Source organism: Camelina sativa, chromosome 7, assembly GCF_000633955.1.
Source record: "Camelina sativa cultivar DH55 chromosome 7, Cs, whole genome shotgun sequence".
In the NCBI taxonomy this organism is placed as follows: domain Eukaryota; kingdom Viridiplantae; phylum Streptophyta; class Magnoliopsida; order Brassicales; family Brassicaceae; genus Camelina; species Camelina sativa.
This window is the reverse complement of record NC_025691.1, coordinates 19,979,976-20,007,837: the sequence shown is the minus strand read 5'-3', so window position 1 is coordinate 20,007,837 and position 27,862 is coordinate 19,979,976. Positions and strand designations below refer to the sequence as shown.

Below are 27,862 nucleotides of genomic sequence, written 5' to 3'. Positions count from 1 at the left end.
CTTAGCGTCCGGACGATCATCCTTATCCGCCGCAACGCACCGAAACGCCAACTCAGCAACCGCCGCAACACCAAACCCGTCAGTCACCGCCGCCACATCATCTCCGTCTAAGGCAAGCAACGGGTCGATCACCTGATCCAAAAGACCCATCTGGATCTTGGATACAACAAGATCCGCCAATGCCATATCTCTCTTCTCACGACGTTGGTCAACCGCTTTCATCCCCGTAATCAACTCCATCAAAACGACACCGTAACTGTACACATCACTCTTCTCCGTTAACCGAAAAGACCGGTGATAATCGGGGTCTAAATAACCGGGCGTACCCTGTGGTCCGGTACAAACGTAATCAGACGAAGAAGCCGAGTTCACCGTCGTCTCCGAGAACACCAAGAGCCTAGAGAGACCAAAGTCTCCAACTTTGATCTTCATATCCTTCTCGACGAAGATATTAGACGAAGTTATGTCTCTATGAACAACCGATGGAACAATGGCGAAGTGAAGATACTCCATAGCTAAAGCTGTCTGTAAAGCAATATCTAACCTTACACGCCACGTCATCTTCGATCTCCGGCCGTGAAGATGGTCAGCGAGTGTGCCGTTAGTGACGTAATCGTGAACAAGAAGAAGCCCTCTCGGGTCAGAGCAATAGCCATGGAGCTTAACGAGGTTAGGATGGTTGATTGAAGAGAGGATTAAGATCTCATTACAGAATGACTTCATCGAGAACGCTTTGCAATGCTCGGTGGCGGCGGCGGTTGCGCCGTGGTGATGGTGGAGGAACTTAACGGCGAGGAGTTGTCCGTCGCTGAGTTGGCCTAAATAAACAGAACCGAAACCACCGTCGCCAATTTTGCGCTTAGGGTCGAATTTGTTGGTGGCGGTTTCGAGTTCTTCGAAGGTGAAGACCGGTGGGAGAAGAGAGGCGGAGCGGTGACGGCGGAGGAACAGAGCAGCCGGGTCTTCTTCGTTGACTGAGGACAAAAAGCTCGCTCTTCTTGATCGGAAGATTGCTACGGCGACGGAGAAAGCAAGTAGGAGACAAGTCAAAGCGAAGATAAGAGACAAGACAGCGATGTGATTGACTCTTTTAGTTACTAATTCGGATCTTGATTTGTTTTTGGGAAAACAGAGGAATTCTTGATTCGGGTGGGTCGAATTAAACCCGCAAACACCACCGTTCTTGATTTGATGACAGTCTCTGCATTTAGCAAAGTACGGATCTTGAGACTCGTCCCATTCAACTTCAAATCCGAATCTAGTGAAGAAGTCTTGGAGAAAGCCAAGAAGATCNAAGATGGTCAGCGAGTGTACCGTTAGTGACGTAATCGTGAACAAGAAGAAGCCCTCTCGGGTCAGAGCAATAGCCATGAAGCTTAACGAGGTTAGGATGGTTGATTGAAGAGAGGATTAAGATCTCATTACAGAATGACTTCATCGAGAACGCTTTGCAATGCTCGGTGGCTGCGGCGGTTGCGCCATGGTGATGGTGGAGGAACTTAACGGCGAGGAGCTGTCCGTCGCTGAGTTGGCCTAAGTAAACAGAACCGAAACCACCGTCGCCGATTTTGCGCTTGGGGTCGAATTTGTTGGTGGCGGTTTCGAGTTCTTCGAAGGTGAAGACAGGTGGGAGAAGAGCGGCGGAGCGGTGACGGCGGAGGAACAGAGCAGCCGGGTCTTCTTCGTTGACTGAGGACAAAAAACTCGCTCTTCTTGATCGGAAGATCGCTACGGCGACGGAGAAAGCAAGTAGGAGACAAGTCAAAGCGAAGATAAGAGACAAGACAGCGATGTGATTGACTCTTTTAGTTACTAATTCGGATCTTGATTTGTTTTTGGGAAAACAGAGGAATTCTTGATTCGGGTGGGTCGAATTAAACCCGCAAACACCACCGTTCTTGATTTGGTGACAGTCTCTGCATTTAGCAAAGTACGGATCTTGAGACTCGTCCCATTCAACTTCAAATCCGAATCTAGTGAAGAAGTCTTGGAGAAAGCCAAGAAGATCTCCTTGGCAGCCTTGTTCAGATAACGACCCGTGGGTTGATTCGCAACCATGGAGGATCCGACCCGGGTTCTTCAAGAGTTTACAGTCCCAAGGACAACGAGAACAGTTAGGGAGCGTCAAAGGAGAGCAAGGACGGAGAAGAGAGAGACGAGAGCAAGAAGAGTCAGAGACTCTGAAAGGTGAACCGGTTAGGTCGATGAACCGGTTTGGTGAGGAGGAGAACCGGAGAGAAGAGCAATTTGGGTTCCGGTAAGAGTTTGTAATGGGAGAGAGGGTGAGAGAAGAAGAGAGAGATGAGTAATGGAGGATAGAGAAAGTGAGGTTTTTGATTGTGATGGTGGCGCGTGGAGAAGAGCATTGGATCTGGAAGTTAGGGTGGCCACATCCTGGTGAAGTTGAGAACGGGTACGGTGGTGAGGAGTTAAACGGTGGGCAATGGATTGAAGAAGAACATGATGAAGTAGATGCAAATGAAGGTTTAACAATGGTGAGAACGAAGATGAGTAAAGAGAAGCACCGCAATGAAGAAGAAGAAGAAGAAGACGGTGGTTGAGACATGTAAAAGAGAAAAAAAGAGATCTGATTCTAAATCTGTTGACTGAACTTTATTTGAAGTGGACAGTGTTTATGAGAAAGAGGAAGAAGAAGAGGCACGTGAAGGTTTAGGGACTTGGAACTGAATAGTTCAGTTTTGGTTTATTTTTTATAAAATAAATACAAGTATCTTAATAAATTTTTGTTTAATTTTTTGGTTTTCGACTCTCCCTAGGCACTAGGCAGTGAAAGTCGAAATTCAAATGTTATTCTTTTTTTCTGATTTAAAAGAAAAATGTTCAAATTAAAAGTATATAAATGGGAGAGTAAAGAGCAATATTTTGAAGAGTCCTCCTTTGTCTTTTCTTTTCTTGAAAATAATTGAGAAAAGTATAGGGAACGAGAGTGAAGAACAAATGGGAATATAAGCTTAATAGAAAGTCAAAAGCGACGACAAACATTGTAGACAAATGGAAAAAAATTAGTTCTGATTAAAGTGGATGTTTCCTTTTGCCAATAATAAAATTGGGTGCTTATAACAGTCTTTGAATTATTTGCTAGAAAATCTAAGGAACTCAAAACTTTATAACAGTTTAATGCAGAAATGGTTGGTGAAAAGGCAGAAGAGCCTAAAAAAAACTCTACCGACCATAGCTAGAAAATGTGCATAGTCATTTTTTAGGGTGTTTTGTTTCGTCAAAATCTTATTATTTTGCTTTCATATGTTGCTTTTTGCATCGGAAAATAAGTTTTTATTCATGGTTTTAATTCTAAGAATAGATAAACAAAAAACCCTTCCTAAGTTAGAAAGAATCTATTTGGGTCGAGCCGAGTAATATTGTAACAATGTCATGAAATTGTATGGGGAATACTAGTCTAGCTGTCTAGGTAAGTCAATACCGTAAAATTACATTTTCAATTCTATAGATCACTTTAACGAATTTAAACTGCGGAATGACATAGTTGAAAAATGTAAAATCGTGACTGTACTGTCAGAATTGCATAGAAATACTGTTCTAGGTTGCAAGAATTGGTTTAAAATACTAATCTTCAATGCTGCATGAGATAACGAACCAGAACATATTTATTAGTCTATACTCTATACACATAACACATCCGTTGGCTTGATCCGGCGGGTCCTTCTCGTTGGTCGTATACATTAATGAAATAAAAATTGTAGCACATTTGTTCACTTATGAGTTTTTGTCCTGCAAACATTAAAGATTGCAAACAAAAATCTAAAGAAGCAATGATACAGCCGTTGATTTGGAGCCTTTCCTCAAGTCACATAATTCAAATAAAGGGGCAATTAATGCGATGCGATGCGACCGAATAAAGCTGACCTTTTTTGGGGTCTCACTCTTTAATAATGTCTGTGATTAATTTCCCCAATTCAATCATTAGACTTTTGAAACTTCAAATTATACTATTGGGCCTGTATCGTTTAAAAATGTCGAACTATTGGTTTGGGCCTCTATTTCGACCCATACTTAGCAAGCTATTATAGATTTTGTTGAGTCCACCACACAGAACAGCAATATCAACCCATGTCACACAATAATTGGAAACGTCACTGTATTTTCTATCTTTTTTGTCTCCTTATTTTCATATTTAATAGTCCTAACTTAAGAAAATTGAGAAATAAATAAAAGGTTAAAGTAATTAAGGACTATTAAATATAAAGTTAAGTGTCTTTAAGTTAATCTATTCCATAGTAATTTTAAGACATAAAATATCTATATTCTTCCTCCCAAAGCAAAGTGAAAACTTTTTAGTAAATAAATATATCAAATATTAAATGATAAGAGATCTTCTATCATTTTAAGCAAATATTACCATAAATTTTTTCCTAGATTATATATTATATTTTGAAACTAAATAAAATAAAATGTACATTTCATAAAAATAAATTTATTCCACAAATTTACCTTTTGGTCAAAGATTTTGTCATTATGTATTTTACCATTTGGAGTTATTATTATTGAAAGCTTATTATAGCCTATATCACATTTTTTTTTCTTTCTTACCTAATCAAACACTAGTTTAAAAAGAAAAAAAAAGTCGACTTGTTGTGTATATAAATATCATAAATTACAACTAGTATAATAAAAAAAAAAAAGTAACAAAGTACTCCATTGGCTGTGGAACATCTGGACCAAGTCACAGAGACCATTGATACACAGCCTGGAAATTAAATTGAAAAAACTAATCCTTTATTAGAATAATAATGTAATGAAAATGACATAACTAAGAAAACACATAATCTCCAAACAATCTACGCGGAAATTTTAATTTTATGAATTGGTAATACTTGGCAAACAAGAATAAGTAAAATACGGCGTATAAATAATGTTACTCATCATAGTCTCATACGACCATCTCGGGGTGTCCTCAACGAAGAAGTGAAAAAAAAAAAAAAATGGAGCTGTTCGCCAACGGTACGGCCGTTAGATTACGGAGCTGTCACGAGAAATACATCTACGCCGTCGACGACGAAAAAACCGTCCGTCAAAGCTCCGACGGAACGTCACGGCAATCTATATGGACGGTGGAGATGGTGCCGCGTAAACCCAAATTCATACGTCTCAAGAGCTGCTACGGCAAGTATCTAACGGCGAGCGAGTCGTCGTTTCTTCTTGGGATGACCGGTGCGAGAGTCATCCAAACGCCGCCGTTTCGTCAGGCGGAGCACGAGAGCGACTGGGAGCCGATACGAGACGAGTCAACGGTTAAACTCATGTCGTGGAACGAAAAATATCTGCGCGGGAACGGAGGATCTCCGCCGTGGAAAAACTCCGTGACGTGCGATCGTGAGCCGCACATACCGGCGACCAAGAAATGGATCTTGTGGTCCGTTGAGCTTGTTGTGAATCCTGAGGAGGTTTCGTTTGCCGATCGTTTCGTGTCCCCGGCTTCGAGTTTTAACTCGTCGGTCTTTGATGACGGGTCACCACCGGTTCAGAAATTACCGACTTATGGATCTTCTGAATCTACCGGGTCGGATCATGGGTCGGTCACTTCTTCGAAACTTATGTTTACTCCGTCAATGTCGGGTAAATTGTCCCCAAAACAAACCGAGGTACGTACGCGTCAATTCTATATTCTCAACACAATAATTCATTTAATATCATTTGATTATTACATTCACGTAACCAAAAATATTGACTTTGGTGTAATTTGTTTTGGTACAGAGGAAACATTCGAATAAGTTAGTCGTAGAAAATGTAACAGCGATGGAAATATTTCGGGGTGCGAAGTCGGTACGATTACGAAGCAGTGCACATGAGAAATATTTGATTGCTGATGACGATGAAGAGAGTGTGGTGATGGGAAAAAACGGGTCATCTAAGGAGGCTCGATGGACAGTTGAGTTGGTACCGGGATCCGAAAAGGCGATACGGTTAAAGAGCTGTCACGGTGGATACTTGACGGCGTCAAATGAGAGGTTTATGTTGGGAGCGACGGGGCATAAAGTGGTGCAGTCGAGGAGGATACGAGCGGACGAGCCAGCGGGGGAGTGGGAGCCGGTTAAAGAAGGTTTAAAGGTGAAGCTAAGGAGTAGAAACGGCGGGAATTATCTAAGAGCCAATGGGGGAATGCCACCTTGGAGGAATACGGTTACTCATGATTCACCGCATCGGAGTGTTACGCAGAGTTCGGTGGTTTGGGATGTTGATGTGGTCGAGGTTCATGGGACCGGTTGATTCATGACTTTTGAACTAGTCTCACAACTTTGTCAATGTGTTTACGACAAATATTAATTTTGATATTTCTGATGATTGGTTGGATTTAATTGGAATGCGTGTGGGACATTTGTAAAAAAAAAAAGGATTCAGCAAACACAGTTTAATCACTTGATATATAACAAAATCTTGTTCTAATTAATTTTGGGAGTAATAATTTTCTTTTCTGGATGAATGTAAAATTTAATCAATAAAAAAAAACCATGTTTACATTATATGCATCTTTTGGTAGAAATTTCAAATGGGAAAGAACCTCTAAATAAAACAATCATCAGAAAAATAATAATCAAATTGTCACTTTGAAGTTTGAACTAGCTTTTGGAACTGAACGTCTACATATTGTCATATGACAATATAAACTAACTAATCAGTCTAATCTACATCGTTGAAACTGAACGTCTTTAAAATTGTTGTGATGAGTGCAATTATGACAATATGATTATTATGTAGTTAGTTAATGTTTGGCTATTTTAGTTGTTGTATTAGGCACTTTTAGTTAGTGTTGGAATTTAGGCTATGTATCCAAATGACGTTGCTTTTGTTTTTTAGTGGGTTGAATATATATATATATATTTTTTGTTAACTAGGAGGACTTCGGGCGTCGACTTTAATCTTCTCCATGGCTCAGGACCAACCTTTGTTAATATCTTATAACATGGCGTAAAGCATCCTTCCCACCGGAAATCGAACTAGGAAGCACATGGATCCAACTCCTACAATTAAACCACTAGCCTAACGCACCGGTGGTGTGGGTTGAATATATCCTTGAAATTATTACATAAAACGGTATATAAAACTTTTAGTGAGTAAAAAAAATTGGTAAACAATACTAAAATAGTTAAAAATAATAATCATAATTTTTAAATTTTAAGTAATACTGGTATTAAGAGTATCACTAGTTCTTACTACATTTTCATTAGTAACTATTTAAGCAGTCAAACTCCATATATAACACCAAGTAACGCCATTCCGGTTATAAATTAGTTCGTGTAGTGTGGAAAAAACAATTCGTCTAAATTTTGGAACGCTAATTTTAGTTATGTTAATAAAAGTTGCATACGATGTTAATTCATAAGCAAACTATTCTAAAACATCCGTTCAGTTTCCCTTAAAAGTTTTTCTTAGTTAATTTTAATTGCGGTCGGCGGACCAGAATTAAGAACAGATTTAAACTCTTAAATAAAGACCAAAAGAGATCAGTCTCAAGCAGGTTGTGTTTGAAAGTGGATTAGGCTCAAACGCAACTTGTCCGGCCCATGAGAACGACCCTATACGTAAGTAATTAGAGTAACGTATCACTGGGAAAAGTTGGTATTAGTTACGATATCTTTGTCATGGGGGCATGCATGGCTTAAGAGTTAAGCCTTAAGGAGAGTCCCGCACTCGTCACTCTCATCTCTTGTTGTTTCTTACGGGCAATACATTTTACATTTCTTCTTCATTTATGCACATATATTCTTCTGGATCTATAGCAAAGAAAAATTTATATATTTTTTTTATAACAAGCATCGTACGTTTCACTTATTTACGACATTTACTTTTTAATTTCAGTTATATGATTTCATCGCTGGAAAATGTATCTATATACGTGGCACATATAGAGATAGAGTGATATGATCGCTTAATTGATACTCTTCTTGTCTCTAATTTACAAGTTACTAGTTACAAAGGGAAATGTAAAAGGATGAACATAGAATTATTAACTATTATAGAGATCTTATCTATATGGAATTATGGATGCTAACGTGGAAAAACAAAATTTGGTGAAACACGTCAATTAAGCATGACTTTTCCATGGCTAGCGGCTAAACTCGTTTCATCACATGGCTATATATGTATATCAATAATACTTGAACGAATTCAAAATACAATAATCCCCTATATAATAAAACGAAGTACACAACATTATTTTGTAAACTATATAATTTTAATAAATTGGTTACAAATAGGTTATATATTAATGATAGATTAATTGGTTACAAATAGGTTATAACAAAAATCTTAAAGAGAATATTCTAAAGAACCATATCATCTAACTTACCATATTAATTTTCTTTATTAAATTATTTATCAAATAAAATCTTTTGATATCTAACTTAACATATTAATTTGTTAATTATCATTATACTTCACCTCTCATTTTTATATATGAGTCTATTTTGTGAAACAAATAAATTATCATATTATTTATTATAATTAAAAATAGTTTTATTTCCGGATATACCATAAGTTGAACTTTTAAAAACAATATAAATTGTTCAATCTATAAAATATTCAAGCTTTAGTAATATTATTCTTTAGAAATAATATCTATTGAATTAAAAAATTTATTGGGTAACGGATCAAAATTTGAATATTTAAATTCAAATTTACAAAATTATGTCTTATAATGACATCAAGTCATGATGTAGAATATACAAAATTTTGTATAAAACAAAAATTAATTAGTGTTATAACACAAGTACTTATCTAGAATCATTAACAATATAAAACTTATAAAATATATGTCTTTTTTTAAGTCATCATATTTAATATATGATTTTATTTAGCATATCATTTTATCCAAAAAACTTTTAAAAAAAATCACATAAATTATATTTTATATAAAAATTACGATAAAAATAAAATGAATTTCTATCACGAGTCTTAATCTAATAAACCAATTATAAAAGGTCCACGTCAGGGCGCACCGCTTTGGACTTAGTCTCCCTATAATAAATACAACACCAAACATCACATTTGACATTAATTTTGTTTTGTGGAAAAAAAAACTTTTTAAGCTTCGACAAGAAGGAAATAGTAATAACATAGTATCATCATCAGTCATCAGCAAATGGAGTTTTTCAATCAAGCTAAAGCCGTAAGGATGCGTAACGTCCATGATAAGTATCTAGCGGCGGACGAGGACGAGGAGACGGTGACTCAAGACAGGAATGGTTCCGACAAGAGAGCTAGATGGACAGTCGAGCCGGTTCGTGGTTCCTTTGAAGTGATTCGTTTGAAGAGTTGCTACGGCAATTACCTCACCGCTTCGAATGAGCGGTTCTTGCTCGGTGCCACTGGGCGTAAAGTGGTATTGTCGAAACCAAGTCGTCTCGACTCGTCTGTGGAGTGGGAGCCGGCCAGAGAAGGATCCAAAATGACGCTTAAGACGAGATACGGTAACTTGCTTCGAGCCAATGGTGGGCTTCCCCCGTGGCGTAACTCTGTCACTCATGACACTGCTCACGTATCGGACTCTTTCTTGTGGGATGTTGATATCGTCGAGATTTTAGTGGGAACAGCGACTCCTACTCCAGCTCCAGCTCCGGTGACAACTCCTCCGCCCCATAGGAGGCCATCGTATTCTCCAGTTTCTAGATCATCTTCAGAAAAATCCGAGGAAGAGGTTGGTTATCCTTATCCATTAACGCTGTTTCAATCCATTATGTTTGGCCATTGGAATCTTTTTCGATGTCCAAATCTTGGAATATATATTTTTACCAAAAAAGAAAAAAAAAATCTTGGAATATCCAAAAATATTTTGGACTAAAGCGAATGATAAGATATTCGTTCAATTATTTTATTAGAATATTCATTTCATGTCCAAAGATTTTACCAAACTCCTATTTACGAAAAGATTGTTGTCTTAATAATTTCTTGGTTTTTTGGTTTGACTAGTTGACCCCGTCGCCGCCGAAATCTGAAGGAAGGATCATTTATTACCACATCGCGGACGAGGAAGGACATGTGGAGGACGAGTCGGCCGTTGGATACGCTTTGACTTTCAAAGGAAACAGCGTTGAGCAGTTGACGCAGGCGCTTCAAGAAGAGACTAGCATGGATGATTTTGTGGTGTGTACACGCAATCCTTTGAATGGCAAGCTGTTTCCAATTCGTTTGCAACTTCCTCCAAATAGTGGAACAATGCATGTCGTGCTAGTACCTTCAAGTAGTTCTTAAACGGCAAGGCAAGTTGTGTGGTTTCCCTTCATTTCGAATGTACTATAGTAGTGGTCGAAGTAGTATTAGGCTCAAGAGTCAAGATTGAGAGTTTAGTCCTTGCTTATGTTAGGTAAGACGTAAGAGTGTTAAATTAATTATAAGAAAATCTAGAAGATTATTATTGTGGATTGGTATAATCTTTCAATTGTTGTTGTACATAAGTTTGTTTTGTAAACGAAGCTATTAGTTTCGCCATTTTTTTATGTGAACATTCGCAATCTAGAATTGATTTATTATTAAAAGACTTTTGCTTAATTATTAAAGTGTAACCCAATCATACCGCAAGTCTTCACCAACTCTTCCACTTAGATAAAATGTGTTACTATACTAAAGTTGTAAGAATTATGACATGTGTTACTAATATTTTTCTAATTTCTAGCACTAAAGTGGTATTGGTGAAGAGCTTGTTTTACTAAAAAAATAATATAAGAAATGAACAATCTCGATTCATGACAGCAGTGACCAAGGGAGACGCAATGGTTCTTTCTTAACCAATTCATAGTGGTCTGGTTTTCGAATAAGCAAGCACTAGGAACAGATTATTATAATATGGCAAGAATACACATTTTTTTCAGAGACTTTCTTATTGTCTGGATTTCGATTATAAAAAAAATTATAATAGTTCATGCATGTATATAAATTAAAAATGATTGGGGGAGCGACAAGAAAGCATAAAGCAACACAAATCACTTAAAGCAACACAAATCACCGATCGTACATTTATATTACATAGCAAATCCAACATCCAATTCCTTTACATCACATACATGTTTTATTTTGTTGAATCCTGGTTCAAACAATTATTTATATATAGTAGTATACTATTTATTCTTGGCACAAAGTGATGAGGAGTTTTGTTTGGCGTGTAACGTAATTAGAAGCTTCATAGTTTCATCATAAGGATTGTGTGTACTTCTGGAGCTTCCTCTCTATCTCATCAACCTTCACACCCACAACCCTGTCTAGTTCTCTGCCTCTCTTCATGAATACAATCGCAGGCAATGCGTTAAGGTTGTACTCCATCCACACGCTCTGTATCTCAACCAAACACTATTTTATTACTCAAAGCAAACCCAAAGTTTGTTGAGATCTTTTCTATTTAAACTTTGAGAAAGACGATGAAGAAAAAGAGGTTGATTAATTAGTACCATTAACACGTCGACATCAATCTTCACGAACTCAACATCAGTGTACTTAGCTGCAAACTCTTCAAGCTTTGGTTCAAGGGATTTACACGGTCCGCACCATTTGGCTGTGAACTCGATCACCAGCTATATATAAAAACATGAAAATTGAATGTTCACTATGATATTTTCAAATTAAACCTAAGAGAAAGGTTAGTTGCATTGAGTTAGGATTTGGGATTTAGAGTGATATATGTTATATAGAACAACGAATAATCTACTCATTTTCAGCTGATTTGAGTTATAAATTAAAAATCCCTATAAGAATTAACATATTATCATAGCCTGAATTTGATTCAAGTATGGTGACATAAGAATGATATATTTCGATTTTATAATAAGCTTTGGTTTAGATAAGTAAAAAAAAATCATCGACTCGTGAGTGCATGTTAGAAATCTCACATCAGGTTTGAAATGTGACTTAGACTATATAGTAAACATAGTAGTAGACCAAGCTATTTACTGAAATTTTGTTTTAAGTTAGAAATTCATATAACTTAATGCGTCATCTTGACCCCTAAACATATCTCGAATCTGAATTAAAGAACGCCTGTTCAACCAATCATATTAAATTGTATACCAGCTTGTTGGTATCTTTGAGAGCGTTGAGCCGAGATTTCCACTGATTCTTGTTTTTTATCTCCACAATACCAGGACTGTTGGCTTTGAAAGGATAAGTACTCTCAGGTTGAGGTGTCCATGATGACTTCATGGAACGTAAGTGAGTTACCTGATGAAACCTCTTGTCTGGAGAAGAAACGTTAGCACCCATTATTGTTTGTTTCTAGAAGCAAAAAGAAGGAAAGTGTTTTTTAGTAGATTGAAGCTCTTAGTTTGATGAGCATAATGCGAGCGTAAGAGTCGGCTTTTATAACAACGTCAAATATTCTTGTTGGCTTTTGTTGTGGACCAAGTAGCCGTAAACCGTAACCAACTTTTATAACTCTAATTGGTAACGAAAAATAAGATTCTACCAAGTAAGCAAAAAGGTTTCCAGCAAACCCACTTTAATAAACTGTCAACATATTGAGATCAAGTTGTCTGGATACTTACAACTTGTAATTAGAATGCTATGAAGACGTTTTAATTTACCAGTTTTTGTTCATCGATTTAACTTTTGTAATCGCATATCAAATATATTGAATAGATCTGGAATTGTATAAAATGTTTTAGTTTTATATACTAATTGTTATAATACTGCAGGAGTTGTATTTGTTGTTTTCCCAGGTGCATCAAAAGCTTTTATCTTCTTTTTTTCAAAAGTGAGAGTTTTTTTTTTTTTTTGCTGTACTCGTAAAGGAGACAAAAAAAAAAGGTGGGAGCAGAAGTATTTGACTTTTTTTTACAGCCGTGAAATTGTGGAATCAAAATCTACACAATATATATGATTCCCATTTCGTAGCTTTTCATTTTATTTTAGTTTATTTGAGTTTTGGATAACAGCTCCGCTTGATTCGTTTATACAAAAGTAAAAATGTTTAAAGCATACACGAAACGGGATTCAATGTACGTGATATGAATGATGGCAACGAGGCAAACACAAAATAACGGTAGATTCTTTTTGTTTCAAATCAAATTTGTTATGAATTTGTCCTTTTAGGACTCTAACATCAATAAGATTAATAAAATTAAAATAGTAGTATTGGTTGTTTTGTCAAAATAGTTGCGTTGTGATTTACAATTGGTTTCCGAAAAGGGATAAAATTAAACTACTATATGTCTCATAACGTGATTCAATTCATAGAAAACATCAATAAAAGTTAAACATGTGTAATTGTATTTTATAAACGTCAAAATACCATGTGCTTTTTCTTTACTTTTTTTGAGAAAAACATAAAATAAAGCACAACTCTTCTAAAACTTAATTACAACTTATAACTACCACAAACTATTTTTTTATAGTAACGTTCTGTACGGATTTTAAAACTTGCTTACTTTTAGGAAGGCACCTTGTATGTGATCATCTAGAAAGGTGCCAAAACTTTCATTGGTTTATCGTTAGATATGTGTCAAATCTGATGAAGTTCTACTATTAAACGAAGAGGAAAAAAGACTTACCATGAGTTAAGAAGAATCAAACGAACTGATCAAAAACCATTTTTAGAAGCATGATGAGCGTAATTTACATATATATATATATATATATATATATATTATACTAACATGCATGTAGAATTTTATTGTATTTATATAATCTAGTTGAAACATTGTCATAGTAATCTTGCAAACAATATCGATCATTTCATCGGTTTTGTCGAAGTCATCTCAAGATCATCAGAACGCTTGTCCTCCTCAAAATCTCCAATCTGTAAAGCGACCTTGTACCGGTATCCACGAGCACAATACCAGAAATAAACCAGATTAAACACACCCAAAACCGCGATCAGATAATAGAAGTAATCCAACTTCCCCGCGTTGAGATTCTTGTTCAGCCAATCCGGACGATCATGCCCTCCAGAGAATTTATGAACGAAAGTCACCAGAAAACTACTAAGGTAGTTTGAACCAGCGAAGGATAAAGAGAAGAGAGAGTTAGCAATACTTCTCATGTGCTCCGGAAACTGACTGTTGAAGAACTCTATTTGTCCGATGATATTAAAAGCTTCGCATAGACCCATCAGAATAAGTTGCGGAGAGAGCCAAAACACTGACATTGGAGTCATACCTGTTGGATCTCCAGCACTAATGGAGCGTCTGCGTCTCATACGCTCCACTATGCCCGCAACGATCATAGAAAATATAGCGAAAACGATCCCTGTCCCTATACGTTGGAGGAGTGTGATACCGGATTTATGGCCGGTGATTCGCCTCATGAACGGGACGAAAACGCGGTCGTAAAAGGGAAGAAAGACGCCAATTGTGAGTAGAGAGATGACAGAGAGTGAACCAGCCGGAATCTCGAAATTAGGACCTAAGTGTCGATCCATTTTCAAAGCTTGAGAGACAGTGAAAGTGCCTTGTGTTGTCATGGCCGCGAGTGAGATTATTCCAGCTGACCAAACAGGAACGACTCGGATCAAACATTTCACTTCTTCCACTTCTTGGACGCTGCATAACCGCCACTTGTCTGCCGGAGCTCCCTCTGGTGTTAGGTCACCTTCTGATATCACGGCCGCTTTGTCAAGAAACCTAATTTTAAAACAAATCATGTAGTCAGTGTCGTCTCAAGTAACAAAGACGGCTCTTGAATTTAATAAGTGAAAAAAAAAATATTATAAAGTACCTGAATTGGTTACTGCGATGTAACTTGGATAACACGCTAGATTTGTTGGATGGGTCGTAATAGGTCACAGTGCCGTCATCTTCTGCCGGAACTTTCAGCTTTCGCTTCTTACGAGCTGCCACGATAACTTGAGCAATCCCAGAGAATATACTCCCTTCAGGTTTAACGTAGATATAACGTTTCATTCCGGCAAAAAACATAACCACCGCAAGCGCCATGAGTCCGGTAGGGATACTAAAGCCGATAATCCAACTGACTTGGTCCTGGATATACACAACTACGGTCTGTGTAATGAGCAGTACAATAGTAAAAGTCATGTAATACCAGTTGAAGAAACTCGCCACTCCTTTAACCCCTTCCTCAGTTCGTTGGTCAAACTGATCAACCCCAAAAGGGATGCTACAAGGTCGTATCCCTCCACTCCCTATAGAGAGGAAACATAGTCCCAATAGCAAAACTCCGAACTGGAGCTTGTTCGGACCGGCGCAACNTAATAAGTGAAAAAAAAAATATTATAAAGTACCTGAATTGGTTACTGCGATGTAACTTGGATAACACGCTAGATTTGTTGGATGGGTCGTAATAGGTCACAGTGCCGTCATCTTCTGCCGGAACTTTCAGCTTTCGCTTCTTACGAGCTGCCACGATAACTTGAGCAATCCCAGAGAATATACTCCCTTCAGGTTTAACGTAGATATAACGTTTCATTCCGGCAAAAAACATAACCACCGCAAGCGCCATGAGTCCGGTAGGGATACTAAAGCCGATAATCCAACTGACTTGGTCCTGGATATACACAACTACGGTCTGTGTAATGAGCAGTACAATAGTAAAAGTCATGTAATACCAGTTGAAGAAACTCGCCACTCCTTTAACCCCTTCCTCAGTTCGTTGGTCAAACTGATCAACCCCAAATGGGATGCTACAAGGTCGTATCCCTCCACTCCCTATAGAGAGGAAACATAGTCCCAATAGCAAAACTCCGAACTGGAGCTTGTTCGGACCGGCGCAACTGAGTGGGTCCTTGCTGTTGCATGATGCTGGGTGGAGTTGAGGAAGCGATGCTGTGAGTGTAATTGTTATTAGTCCCTGCATATTGTCAATGTTACTATCATTAGTCATCATTCATTTTGAAACCGATTCTTCATGAGTAGTGTGATTCTATAACTTGAAAATGAATTGGATACTTGTTATATAGTTAAAACTGAAAAAGGCGAACACTATTAATTTTGTGGGATAAATTGAAGTTGTGAGATCAAAATACAAACAAGTACAATATTATTATAAAGTTTCAAATAGTCTTAATTAGTTTTGACTTCATATGATTAAAAAGGTAATGTAACTTTCAATAGCTGAACTGACAAACGACGTAGTACCTAATATCATTTATTTCTGTTGTAACCTTATATAGTATTAGTAATATAAGAAGTTAGTTGTAACTTGTAACAGTTTATGTTCCTTATTAGCGTTTAAATAATTACAAAAATGACAACAAAGTGTAAGAAAAATCAACAAGTTGGATGCAATCATGATTCTAATATAGTCAATGAAACAGACACTAGAAAAGTAACTATCATTATATACCTAACGTCACTGTGAGATTGACAAAATCTAAACCCCTTTAAGCTAGCTATATCGTCAAGGAACTCAATTATTGGACAATCTCACAGTCTATAATCTATATCGACCACTTGCGTATGTCTTCCTTTTCTACGCACATCTCTTTATCTCTAAGACATAACGCACGTTCTAAACGAAACTCCTTTATTGGGAAATGTTTCATCAATCAACCAGAGTTGTCTTTGTGAGATGTATGTGGTTCTCTTATAATTTTTTGAATGATATATTACGTGAGCTCAAGTTAAATACCGACAACGATAAGTGTACTAACAAATTATTATTTTCTTCCAATGATTCACATTATAGACCGACCTTATCGTCCTCGATAGCGTGGTCCCTCACTCGCTCTACAAGTTCATGCGTTTTCTTACGATACAAAAGTAATTTGATATATTTGACAAAATAAAATAAATATATAGTAATGTAATAGGTAGAAAATACTATATAAATTGTTATTATAGTTTGTCTTAACGTAGGTCCTTATCATGTCGACGTGCGCGATGAAATAATTTGCCAAGTATCATGTATCTTCGCCACACAAACACAACAACACATAAATTGAGTGATAAGCATCTCCAGCGGTACTATTTTGTTGGGTATCTAAAAAAAACAAATGAACAACTCGAGAAAGAATTAGATACGGGTTCTCCTTAATTTGAGAACTTTTCAGAAACGTATATACCATTTGACACTATGTAACTGGTTAAATTATTATTTTTAATTTAAATTTAAATACATAATTTAGTTATTATAATATAATTATATATTAATAGATTATGATCCTCATACTTGACGCTGGAGATGTTCTAATATGATAAGTTTCTAATTAGAGTTGTTATGTTTTTTTTTGGTTGGCCGCAACTATTCGAACAGTATACGCTAAAGCACTGACCCATGCTGGCACCACTAGGCCACAAATAGTTGCAGATTTGATGTATTTATGAGCACGTACGTAAGTGTGCATCTGTAGACACACATTGGATTAAAGTTCAATCAATTAAAGGGATAAAAATTATACGTACGAGTAGAGTGGCGAACGAGGCGAAAGCAATGGTCTTGAAGCGGCCGACGTAAGTGTCTGAGATGAACGCTCCGACGAGAGGAGTGAGATTAGTGAAACCAGACCAAATGTTAATGACATTTGAAGCGTCGACTTGTTCTAGGTGGAACACTTTGGTTAGATAAACCATAAAGTTTGCCAACAACCCTATCGTTCCCAGTCTCTCCAGCGTTTCATTACCTGTTTCGACACATTTTATTAGAACTTCTTGTAAAAAAAACAAATCGTCCATATTTTTCATATTGAATGATGTTTTTACTTAATACAGCAATTATTAGAACAACAATAGTTTTAGTCATCCTTTGTTATAAGTAATCAGAGGAAACCAAAGTTAAAAAATGTAAAACAAAAATTTAGTTAAATATAACTTTTTTTTTAAAATGCAAGTTTCTCCCGTTTCCGTTATATAAGTAGTCAGATAGACGAGTGTCAAACAAATTGGACGACGGTTACAAGAATAAAATACGATCTAAAACGAACCATTTTTTTTTTTGATAGAATCTCTTCCTGATCGGGTTGAAAAGACCAACCAAAACGAGAATCATGAAACGGCCAACTATATCAATATACTCAATGGGTTCTAGAACTATATGTATCCAATTATGGAAATTGAGGAAAGGTCAAGGAGTTGGTAAACTAAAACGTAAGTTACGTTTACGAATAAAATACCTAAAATGAACGATATGGCTCTCCATCCTCCAGGCTTTTTCTCAACCTTCTCGCCATCCAAAACAGTTCCCGGCGAAGTTTTCTGATTGGACGGATCAACGACATCCAACTCCAACGGTGACGATTTGGAGAAACTACCGGACGGTTGTGGTAAAGAAGAACCGTCTTCTTTTCTATCCTCCAAAACCATCTCTAAGATGTTACTACACTCGGAATATATATATTCACTTCGATTTTGGGGTGGATTTAATGTTGTGAAATCAATCAATGTAAGCACATGAAATGATTGATAAATGCAGTGGGCACAACATACACACAAACTTTCTCTCTGTTAGAAGTTCTTTTGGGTGTAGTGAATAATTTGTGGAAGTAAGTATATATAAGCAAGTAAGTAGATATTATATGGTGGGTGTGGGTGAATTTGAATGACGTTCGCCACTAGTATCCTCCACGTGAGAAGTTAGAAGCGGAAAAAAAACAAAAACAAATTTAGTAAAGGAAAAATATTTTAATACATGAGTTTTTAAATTTAGGCCAAACTAGCGATGTACTTTGTAAGAAACCATCAAGTTTTATTGATTAGGCATTTAAAACATCAAATATTGTGGATCAAACCACAAATACATATGTCGTTAAATAAAATAATTGAGTAACTAATGACTGTTACTTTGCCGTTTAAAGGCATGTTGTTTTTTGCTCCATCAATGATATTCAGTGTTTTAAACGGCTAGTCAACAGAACTTGATCTATTAAATGGCCTCACACAAGAGTTCATGATTTTTTTGGCCTAAATTTAAAAATTGATGTATTTAATTGCATTATATCTAATTTGAATAGTTCAATTTATTATTATTCAACTAAGAATGACTAATTATTGAATGAGTTAGTAAAACATCCAAAATCAAAGTCATTCTATACTCTTTAAAAAGTTAAAAAAAAAATATAGCAAATATTATATTTTAAAGATAATTCACATAAAATTCACATAAACACATTGCTGAATTGTAAAATATGTCAATAAAAATGTAATTATGGAATTTTGATCATATGTATAATATTTTTGTTTGTTAAAAGACAAATAAAATTTACCATAGTGGTTTCTATAGTATTTTAGAAAAGTAAATATTATTTTTAATTATTTTTTTTGTTTTCAGAAAACATAAGAGAGCAATACATCAACAAATTTAACAAATCACCTCTCAAATAATAGAGATAATATAGGAATGTGTATTAATTACATAAATAGTAGATTATATATTTTCTGTAAAATAATATCCATGTCATGGATTATATTCATGAAAATTTCTTAAGTTTAAAAAATCTTCAACTCAATTGATGTAAACAAATACAATATATTTTTCAATTCTACCCAGAAATATTATTGCAAAAGATATTTGCTGCACATGTTCAAATGACACTTAACTGTATAATAGTCAAATTAAGCTTGATTTTATGGTATAGCGATATAAATCAAAGAGTGTTGAGTAATGTGAACCAAAAAAATAAATCAAAATGCATAATTTTTTTTACTTCCGCAGAATTTGATTAAAGTCTTTTCGTCTTCATGAGCACCAAAAAATATTAAATTGTCTAATTTTGGTTAAATACACGAACTCACAAATTTAGACAAAAAAATCATTAATTTTGTGAGAGATCATTTAATACATCAAATTCTGTTGACTAGTCCTTAATCGGTAAAGTAAGGATCGTTAGTTGCTCAGTTATCTTATTTAACTAACAACATTTGTATTTTGATTTGATCAACGATATCTAATGTTTTAAATGGTTAATCAACAGAATTTGATGTGTTAAATAGTTTTTCACAAAGTTCATATTCTTTTTTGGCCAAAATTTAAAAATTGATGTATTAAATGACTTTTCCCCAATTTAGTAATATGTTATCTTTTTTTTTTTTTTTCTGTGACACCATGTTTTTTTTTTCTTAGGCTGTCCGTAATTTTATTGTTTTGCTCCACCTTCCACGTATCGTCAACCTTTCCATGTCTCATACAAGTTTTTGAAATATATATATCTATATATATATATATATATATATATTGAAAACAATAATGTCTCATACATTTGTTACGGTAAAATACGATGTAAATTAATGAACCATCGGTTAGAGTACATTTGCATCCTAACGGTTGTCATTTGTTAGGCTCTTTATCATCGGTTCGATGATAATACTCCTCATGCGGATTTATGTGTGTTGTCGATCATATATTTGGAGTATGGTGGATGATGGGTGTGAATAAGACAATCTTATTTTTACCTAAGCATTATACAATATCTGAGATATTATATCTCATAATAATATTATTAAAGCATACTTTAATTTCTTTTATTTTTCTTAAACGAAGCGAGATTTGGATCCCTAGTTTCTGTTAGTTATTTAGTTGACATAGTTCTATCCTAACTTTTGGAACCTTTGAAATATTTTAATTTTTTTTTCATTTTATACGATTTTGGATTTGTAGCGATAGTTTTTTCAAAGTTTCAAATTAATTAATAATTAATTTGTAATCAGTAATAAGAGGAAGATATGCTTTATACAATTAACAGAAGACACAAAACTTGGAAATTCCAATTTGTCAAATTATTCGGTCGCTCATTGAGAGCAGATTATATATAGCGAGTCAAGTCAAAGACAGGGTTTTTGGAGTATCGTGTTTAAATCAGGTTCTATTCTACACACGGGCCACGAGGCCAGTAGTGCGGATTAGAACTAATGGAAAGAGAAGATAAGATAATGTCCAAAGGAATCTATCATGCACTGTAGTCACAAATGGTAGAAGCACTAGCTAGCTCTTTTCACCCATGAATTTGAGACCCTCAACGTTCTCTGACGGACAAAAACCGTGGGAGGTATTTAGACTCCGAGCAAAATTGTTGAAATTCAAATTTCATTCTTTATTGTAGTAAAAAACATTGATAAACCACAAAACATTCTTATTATATATAAAAAATTCACTTACAATAATTTTATATATATTAAAAAAAATACTTGAAACACCCTTTTTCTAGCACACATAGGTTTACTGTTTAACTTTTAAGTAATACATATGCCAACAAAAGTGAAAAGACTTCACAAGAAATCAAATGAAAATAAATAAAAGCATTATTGTTTGTTGAGGTAAGCTTTTATCGATAGATATTCAAAGACTGGATGTTTATGTTAGAAGGAAAGATTAAACTTGTAAAACTCAAATTGAACACAAATAGAAAATCGGTGAGTCAAGACAGAAACAGATAGAGAAATATGAAATGATGAGGTAAGCTTTTATCGCCTTTTAGGCAAAATGCAAGTGCCTAACACTGTCGCATGCGCGAGCCATAAGATATCTTCGCTAACCCGCCTTGTCTTTTCTTCTTTATTAATTCTATTTTGTTTGGACCTTGAAGTGGGATCCGCACCATGTCACCGTTCGATTATGTGGTCAGATCTTTAGCACCGTTCGATCATCTTATCAACATATGCGCGTCTTCACTCTTCACCATTCTCTATGGTCAAATGAAATGAACCGTGGACTGGCACCTAAGGTCTGGACCGCTTTAATATAACCTGTCTCAATATGCTGAGCTGTGTGTAGTGCGGGTCACTATCAAATATGTGCATTTTTAGTGGTCACGGTCGAATAATGAAAAATGTATATGGTGTTTGATAGATAACTCCAACTCTTAGAAAGGTCACAATTCTCTATATTGTATTTGGGAGGATCATATCTACCGACTTCATATGGTTAGATATAAAGAGATATATATCTTTTTTATATCTTCTTACAAAGTATACCATAATTACTAACTAAAGCAAAAGCATGTTAAATGTGGGAATACATTTTTGACCCTGTTGAACGACACAACTACAAATCAATTCTTATATTACTATCTCGAGTATGTTATAAGAAAACACTTGTACTTTTAAATATAAAATTACATCAAGTTTGTAGTGAATTCATTTAGACCTAAGACACATTATAAAACTAAAGATTACGCTAACCTTAAAACGATTAGAAGAAAAATAGAAAGTTGAAGATTCTATGAAAGGGAGAATATTCTGTAACTTTCAGAATGGAGAGCTACGTACAAGCCTAAGAATTTGAGAAGTAAGAAGTAAAGAGTAATCAACAATGAGACACCTTCGTTGACTTGTATTCTGTTTCGAGTGTGTACAAGACCATGACAATTGACAAGGATCGGTGGACCATCGTATTTTGCATTCCCATTTGCACTCTAGTGATTAATTTCAAATTACATTAAATACACTGATCACATCATATTGATTTCATTTTGACATTTTCCACCTGTTTTGAGTTGTTATTCTTTAGTATTATTTAGGTATTTTTTTTATTTCTTTTTTTTTTGGGTCTGAAAATTTAGGGTTATCTATTAAAAAAAAATTGAGTGACTCCTGTAATTTTAACGCCTGTATAATTTTTAACGGTCACTATTCGATTTGTTCCTTTTTCGTGGGTCTCTCCTTGCTGATATTTCTCAAAAGAGCTGGCAAAATACATGTGACTGCAAAGGTTTTTGTTAAAGTAAAGGCTTTTGAGAATTTTTGTTTCCTATATATTAATACAAGTTAATGTTATAGTTTTAGTCTCAATTTCGCCAACAAGGATCCATAAATTGATTTGAGGTTTCCTTGATCTCATTAATTCGGTTTAGAGTTGGTTTTTAGGTGGTCTGACAATATCGGTTTAGATCGTAAATTAATTAAACCCGATTTAAGTTAAAATACAGTATGTGAAAACTTTGAATCCAAAGAGACATTAAATGAAAAGGTTTTTTTCGGAGACATCTATGATCTATCACGAGGTCATAGAATGGAATTTATCTGATACAGTACAATATTTCTCACAAAAAAATAAATAATTATACTATTAGTAAATTATGAACGGAATTATAGTTAGAAACATATGCATGTGATCAGTTGTGCAGACTGCAGGTAGACAAACACATAGGGTTTGATCAAATGCCCACCAACGTTTGAATATTCCGCAGTCTTTTGTTCATGTCGAGTAATCGTTACTCCAATTATTGAAGTAATGAATTTTTTTTCCTGGTTAATATGAATGGACAACTAAGTAACACATCACCCAAAGTCAAAATTTACATGAAGAAATATGAAAATTTAGACAGCTATTCCATTCGTATATTATCTTGGAATAAGATTGTTATTTATTATAATGCATCAAATAATGAAAAAAAGTTTGAAAAACAATTTTTTAAAAATATATAAGATAATTTAAACTTTTAAAATTTGAAATATATATATATATATTTTAAGTTTTATTGCGCATGCATACACCATCTAGAATATATATATATATATATATATATATATATATATATATATATATATATATTTTTTTAAACTGGAGACAGAAAAAAAAGTTTTTGGTAGTGAAATAAGGAAATTTGAGAAAAAACAGAAATTATAGATACATGAGAAATATAATAATAGAGAAGTGAAGATGAAACTTTTCGATAGCTACTCCATTCGTATATTATCATGAAATAAGATTGTTATTTATTATAATGCTCAAATGATGAAAAAAGGTTTGAAAAACAAATTTTTAAAAATATATAAGATAATTTAAACTTTTACAAATTGAAATATATATATATATATATTTTATGTTTCATTGCCGACACTGAATAGAATGATTTTTTTTTTAATTAGAGATGGAAAAAAAAGTTTTGGTAGTGAAACACAGAAATTTGAGAAAAAAAGAATTATAAATACATGAGAAATATAATAATAGAGAAGTGAATATGAAAATTTTCTAAAAGAAAATCTTATAATTTTCTTTTCAGGACTATGAATATTAGGAATTCCTAACTTTACAACATGTAAAGTGTAAACGTATGTCAATAATCACTGTGGATTATTAAAATGTCATGAGTCACAATATATACAACTGAGTGCTCATATAATAATTAACTAGATTAAGACCGTGCTAGAGCACGGACTGAAATTTATTTTATTTATATTTTATTTTTTATATAAATATAATTAATGTGATTGTTTTAAAAGTTTTTTGGATAAAACATTATGCAAGAAAATCATATGCTAAATATGATGATTTGAAAAAAAACACCTATTTTGTAAATTTTATATTGTTAATGATTCTAGATAAGTACTTGTGCTATAACATTAGTTAAATTTTATTTTATACAAAATTTTGTATATTTTTTATTTTAAAATAAAATTTTAAAATGTTTTATTAGTTTATGTATGTGAAGTTAGTTCAACAATGTATATTTTATATTATGACTTGAGTGTTATTATAAAACATAATTTTGTAAATTTGGTTTTTTAAAAGCGAGTTATTATATTATGAGTAATTGAATATATTGTTATACTTTTTTTTTTAATATACTTGGTTTCTTGAAATTCTTTCATATTATAGTGACATATTATTGACATTGCTATAACAAATCAATTTAGAGTGTTTATAGTTTCTAACTTTTATATCAAGTTTCAATATTTTAAAAATATTCCAAAACAAATTATTTAAAGGTTATTATATAATATAAAATTATAAAATTCAACAAAAAATATGAAATTGAATTTAAAATTCAAATTTTGACCCGTTACTCAGTAAATTTTTTAATTCAATATATATTATTTTTAAAGAATAATATTACTAAAGCTTGAATATTTTATAGATTGAACAATTTATATTTGTTTTTAAAAATTCAACTTATGGTATATCCAGAAATAAAACTATTTTTTAATTATAATAAATAATATGATAATTTATTTGTTTCACAAAATAACATAGACTCATATATAAAAATGAGAGGTGAAGTATAATGATAATTAACAAATTAATATGTTAAGTTATATATCAAAGGATTTTCTTTGATGAATAATTTAATAAAATAAATTAATATGGTAAGTTAGATGATATAAAATGATTCTTTAGAATATTCTCTTTAAGATTTTTGAAAACAACGTGCTATAGTAATAAAATCTTCCGAAAATAAATTAAGATTGCATCCACTATTTAACTTGTAACCAGTTAATCTATAACCTATTTGTTACTAACTTATTAAAATTATATAGTCTACAAAACAATGTTGTGTACTTCCGTTTTATTATAAAGGGAATTAATTATAATCAAAGATGTTCGAAGTAAATAAAAATACAACATATTGTATATATATTTAAATACAGAATTAGAAAATCTAAAATTTTGTAACATGTTAAACTATTTATAGACTTTTAAAATGTCATGTGTACACACAAGTAGTGTTCATAGTATAATTTATGACATGGTTCTGTAACGATATCTTCGAGCACACCATAAGAAGAAGATGAGATTAAGAGTGCTTAAAGCGGCAATAAAGTAATAGAAATAATCCAACTTGCTTGTGTCAATATCATCCGTTAGCCAACTCTGTCGTCCTCCACGAGCACTGACACTATGAACAATGTTCACCATCGCACTGCTTAGATAACTGGCTAGAGACAAACCTAAGTAAAGCAACGAGTTCCCTATGCTTCTCATGTTGATTGGAACTTGTTTGTTGAAGAACTCAGTGAGACCAACAATGGTGAAGACTTGATAAAACCCCATCAGTACTTGCTGCGGTGTTAGCCAGAAAACCGATATGTTTACCCCGGTAAGCGATAAATCTCTTCTCTTTTGTTCCACAATAGCCGATATAAACATCGTCAAGATGGAGAAAAAATTTCCAATGCCAACTTTTTGGAGTAAAGAAATGCCTCCTTGCTTTGTAATGTTTTCAATGTGTCGGACCAAAACGGTTTCATAGAAGGGAAGCCAAATGCCTATGGTCAATAATGATACGACGGTTATAGAAGCAGGAGGGATTAGGTAAGAAGTGCCGGGAAATTGGACGTCCATTTTTAGCGCTTGTGAGACTGTAAAAGTTTGTTGTTGGTTCATAGCCAAGAATCCTATAATGCTTGAAGCAAATATTGGAATAATGCTGATGATAGACTTTATATCCTCTATCTGCCTCACCGTGCAGATTCTCCACTCTTCATTTCCAGCTTCATCGTTGCTCATCACTATCACAGCTTTGTTCAAGAATCTGGAACCAAATTAAAGACAAAAATCAGAGTTTAATAATCACATTTATTCGCATTTAGATACCTAAACGTACGTATCACTCACTATCTCCATTTCGTTATTAGTACTTTTACTCAACAATTTTATCTCTATCCAAAGAAAAAAGTATAAAAAAAATTGGGAGTTACTAAATTTTGCACTGCTAATACATAAAAATAAAAAATTATGAAACAAAAATAAAGTTTTATAACAATATTCTTTACTCATTTTATTCAAATTAAGTGTCATTTTTAATATTTAATACTTAAAAATATGCTAAAAATTCTTTTATATCCTTGCAAAATCAAGCTTATCTCTTGATATTTTGCTTAATTATTTCTTCAATTATGACTTGAACAAAATGCCAACAAAGAAAATATTAAGACAAAAAATAATATGAAACGAAGAGAGTAATAAAGGGTTACCTGAACTGGTCAGTGAGTACGAGTTTGTTTGATTGTACATCTGTCTCTAGTAACGGTCGATAATAGTCAGTCTCCGAAGGAGACCGTTCATTGCGTTTCTTATAAGCAGCCACAAGAACCTTGAAGATCCCAGAGAACACACTTCCTTCGGGTTTAACAAAGACATAAAACCGAGTTCCCACAAAAAGTAGAACAAGGGCAAACAAATTGAGAACGGTTGGAATTGCGAATCCAATGGCCCAACTGATGTTGTTCTGTACGTACAACACTAGAGTCATTGATATTAACTGGACAATTGTATGAGTTGTATAGTACCAGCTGAAGAAGCTTCTACTTCCTTCTCTGCCTTCTTCAGTCGAATCATCGAACTGATCGAGACTAAAAGGAATACTACACGAGCGGATCCCTCCTGTTCCGACTGATAACAAGAAAAGCCCTGAGAGTAAAACGTATAACTGCGAAGAGCTGTAACGTATACATTTGCCGGTGATTTGATCGGCAGTGCAAGGTGGTGGTCGTAGATTAGGGATCAGAGACGTGAACGTCAACACCAGCATGCCCTGTTGAATGTTTGTCACGTTCCAAACATTAGAAACAAAAATATGGTCCCATAATCCGTATGAAACATTACATGTGAAAAAAGAAAAAAGCAAACTGAATTATTTTTTTAAAAAAATTTGAAAAACAATATTTGCAAAGTGTAAAAGCAAACCGAATGCTAAAAAATGGGTTCATGGAAAATGAATTCACAAGAAATGTAAAAGCAAATGCAAACGTAAACAAATAATTGAGATCATATGACATATCACATGAAGCATCAAACATCAATTAAAAAATTGATTGAAAACTGTATTACGCAAAATAAGAAAAAAAGCTTTATTACCAACAACTCAGCGATGGAACCGAAGACGATGGTATTAAATTTCCCGGTGTATGAGTCGGAGATGAAAGCTCCGATGATAGGAGAAAAGTTGGTGAGAGCAGACCAAGTGTTGATTAGAGTTGCAGCTTCGACTTGGTCCATATGATATTCTCTTACCATATACACCATAAAATTTGCCATTAATCCAAATGTCGCAAGCCTCTCCAATGTTTCATTCCCTACATCATCAATGTGATGTCTTAAGCTAGCCGTAGGTATCTTATAATTACAATAACAGTAAACAGATATGGAAATTAATTTTGACAGTGATTATAAGTACCTATGATATAAGGCATCGCTTTCCAACCAAGAGGCTTCCTTTGTCTCATCGTTGAATCCGAAGAAATTGTCCCTCCCTCATTATCCATGGTTTTTTTAAAACTCTTCTAGTAGTCCTCTT

The 27,862-nt window shown here is 34.2% G+C and overlaps 6 protein-coding genes across 7 annotated transcripts in view; 2 read left to right on the top strand and 4 right to left on the bottom strand.

Annotated features, from left to right (window-relative positions):
* Positions 1-2,879, bottom strand: part of LOC104701636 (LEAF RUST 10 DISEASE-RESISTANCE LOCUS RECEPTOR-LIKE PROTEIN KINASE-like 1.5) — an 11,253-nt gene extending 8,374 nt beyond the window's left edge. The window contains exon 1 of the mRNA XM_010417358.2: positions 2,246-2,879. Within this exon, the coding sequence (XP_010415660.1) occupies positions 2,246-2,566 (321 nt within the window). The 5' untranslated portion in view covers positions 2,567-2,879. The remainder of the gene's footprint in view (positions 1-2,245) is intronic.
* LOC104701635 lies at positions 4,873-6,427 on the top strand. The gene is made up of 2 exons (XM_010417356.2): positions 4,873-5,621; positions 5,734-6,427. Exons 1-2 carry the CDS (start codon positions 4,962-4,964, stop codon positions 6,244-6,246), a joined length of 1,173 nt encoding a protein of 390 aa, XP_010415658.1. The 5' UTR covers positions 4,873-4,961; the 3' UTR covers positions 6,247-6,427.
* On the top strand, positions 9,027-10,472 carry LOC104701634. The gene is made up of 2 exons (XM_010417355.1): positions 9,027-9,673; positions 9,946-10,472. The coding sequence occupies exons 1-2, from the start codon at positions 9,119-9,121 to the stop codon at positions 10,225-10,227; spliced, it is 837 nt and encodes a 278-aa protein (XP_010415657.1). The 5' UTR covers positions 9,027-9,118; the 3' UTR covers positions 10,228-10,472.
* LOC104701633 (thioredoxin H8-like) lies at positions 10,936-12,309 on the bottom strand. Its single transcript, XM_010417354.1, has 3 exons — positions 12,034-12,309; positions 11,418-11,540; positions 10,936-11,301 (listed from the first exon to the last, which is right to left on the bottom strand). The coding sequence occupies exons 1-3, from the start codon at positions 12,223-12,225 to the stop codon at positions 11,164-11,166; spliced, it is 453 nt and encodes a 150-aa protein (XP_010415656.1). The 5' UTR covers positions 12,226-12,309; the 3' UTR covers positions 10,936-11,163.
* On the bottom strand, positions 13,534-18,390 carry LOC104701632 (protein NRT1/ PTR FAMILY 2.13-like). 2 transcript variants are annotated; one of them, XM_010417352.2, is made up of 5 exons: positions 18,026-18,387; positions 17,319-17,536; positions 15,624-15,765; positions 14,677-15,100; positions 13,534-14,582 (listed from the first exon to the last, which is right to left on the bottom strand). In XM_010417352.2, exons 1-5 carry the CDS (start codon positions 18,213-18,215, stop codon positions 13,691-13,693), a joined length of 1,866 nt encoding a protein of 621 aa, XP_010415654.1. In that variant the 5' UTR covers positions 18,216-18,387; the 3' UTR covers positions 13,534-13,690. The 2 variants fall into 2 exon arrangements, with proteins under 2 accessions (XP_010415654.1, XP_019083272.1); XM_019227727.1 differs by lacking the exon at positions 14,677-15,100 and having other exon boundaries at positions 15,200-15,765; positions 18,026-18,390.
* On the bottom strand, positions 25,238-27,851 carry LOC104701631 (putative protein NRT1/ PTR FAMILY 2.14). Its single transcript, XM_010417351.2, has 4 exons — positions 27,743-27,851; positions 27,424-27,641; positions 26,541-27,100; positions 25,238-26,098 (listed from the first exon to the last, which is right to left on the bottom strand). The coding sequence occupies exons 1-4, from the start codon at positions 27,828-27,830 to the stop codon at positions 25,306-25,308; spliced, it is 1,659 nt and encodes a 552-aa protein (XP_010415653.1). The 5' UTR covers positions 27,831-27,851; the 3' UTR covers positions 25,238-25,305.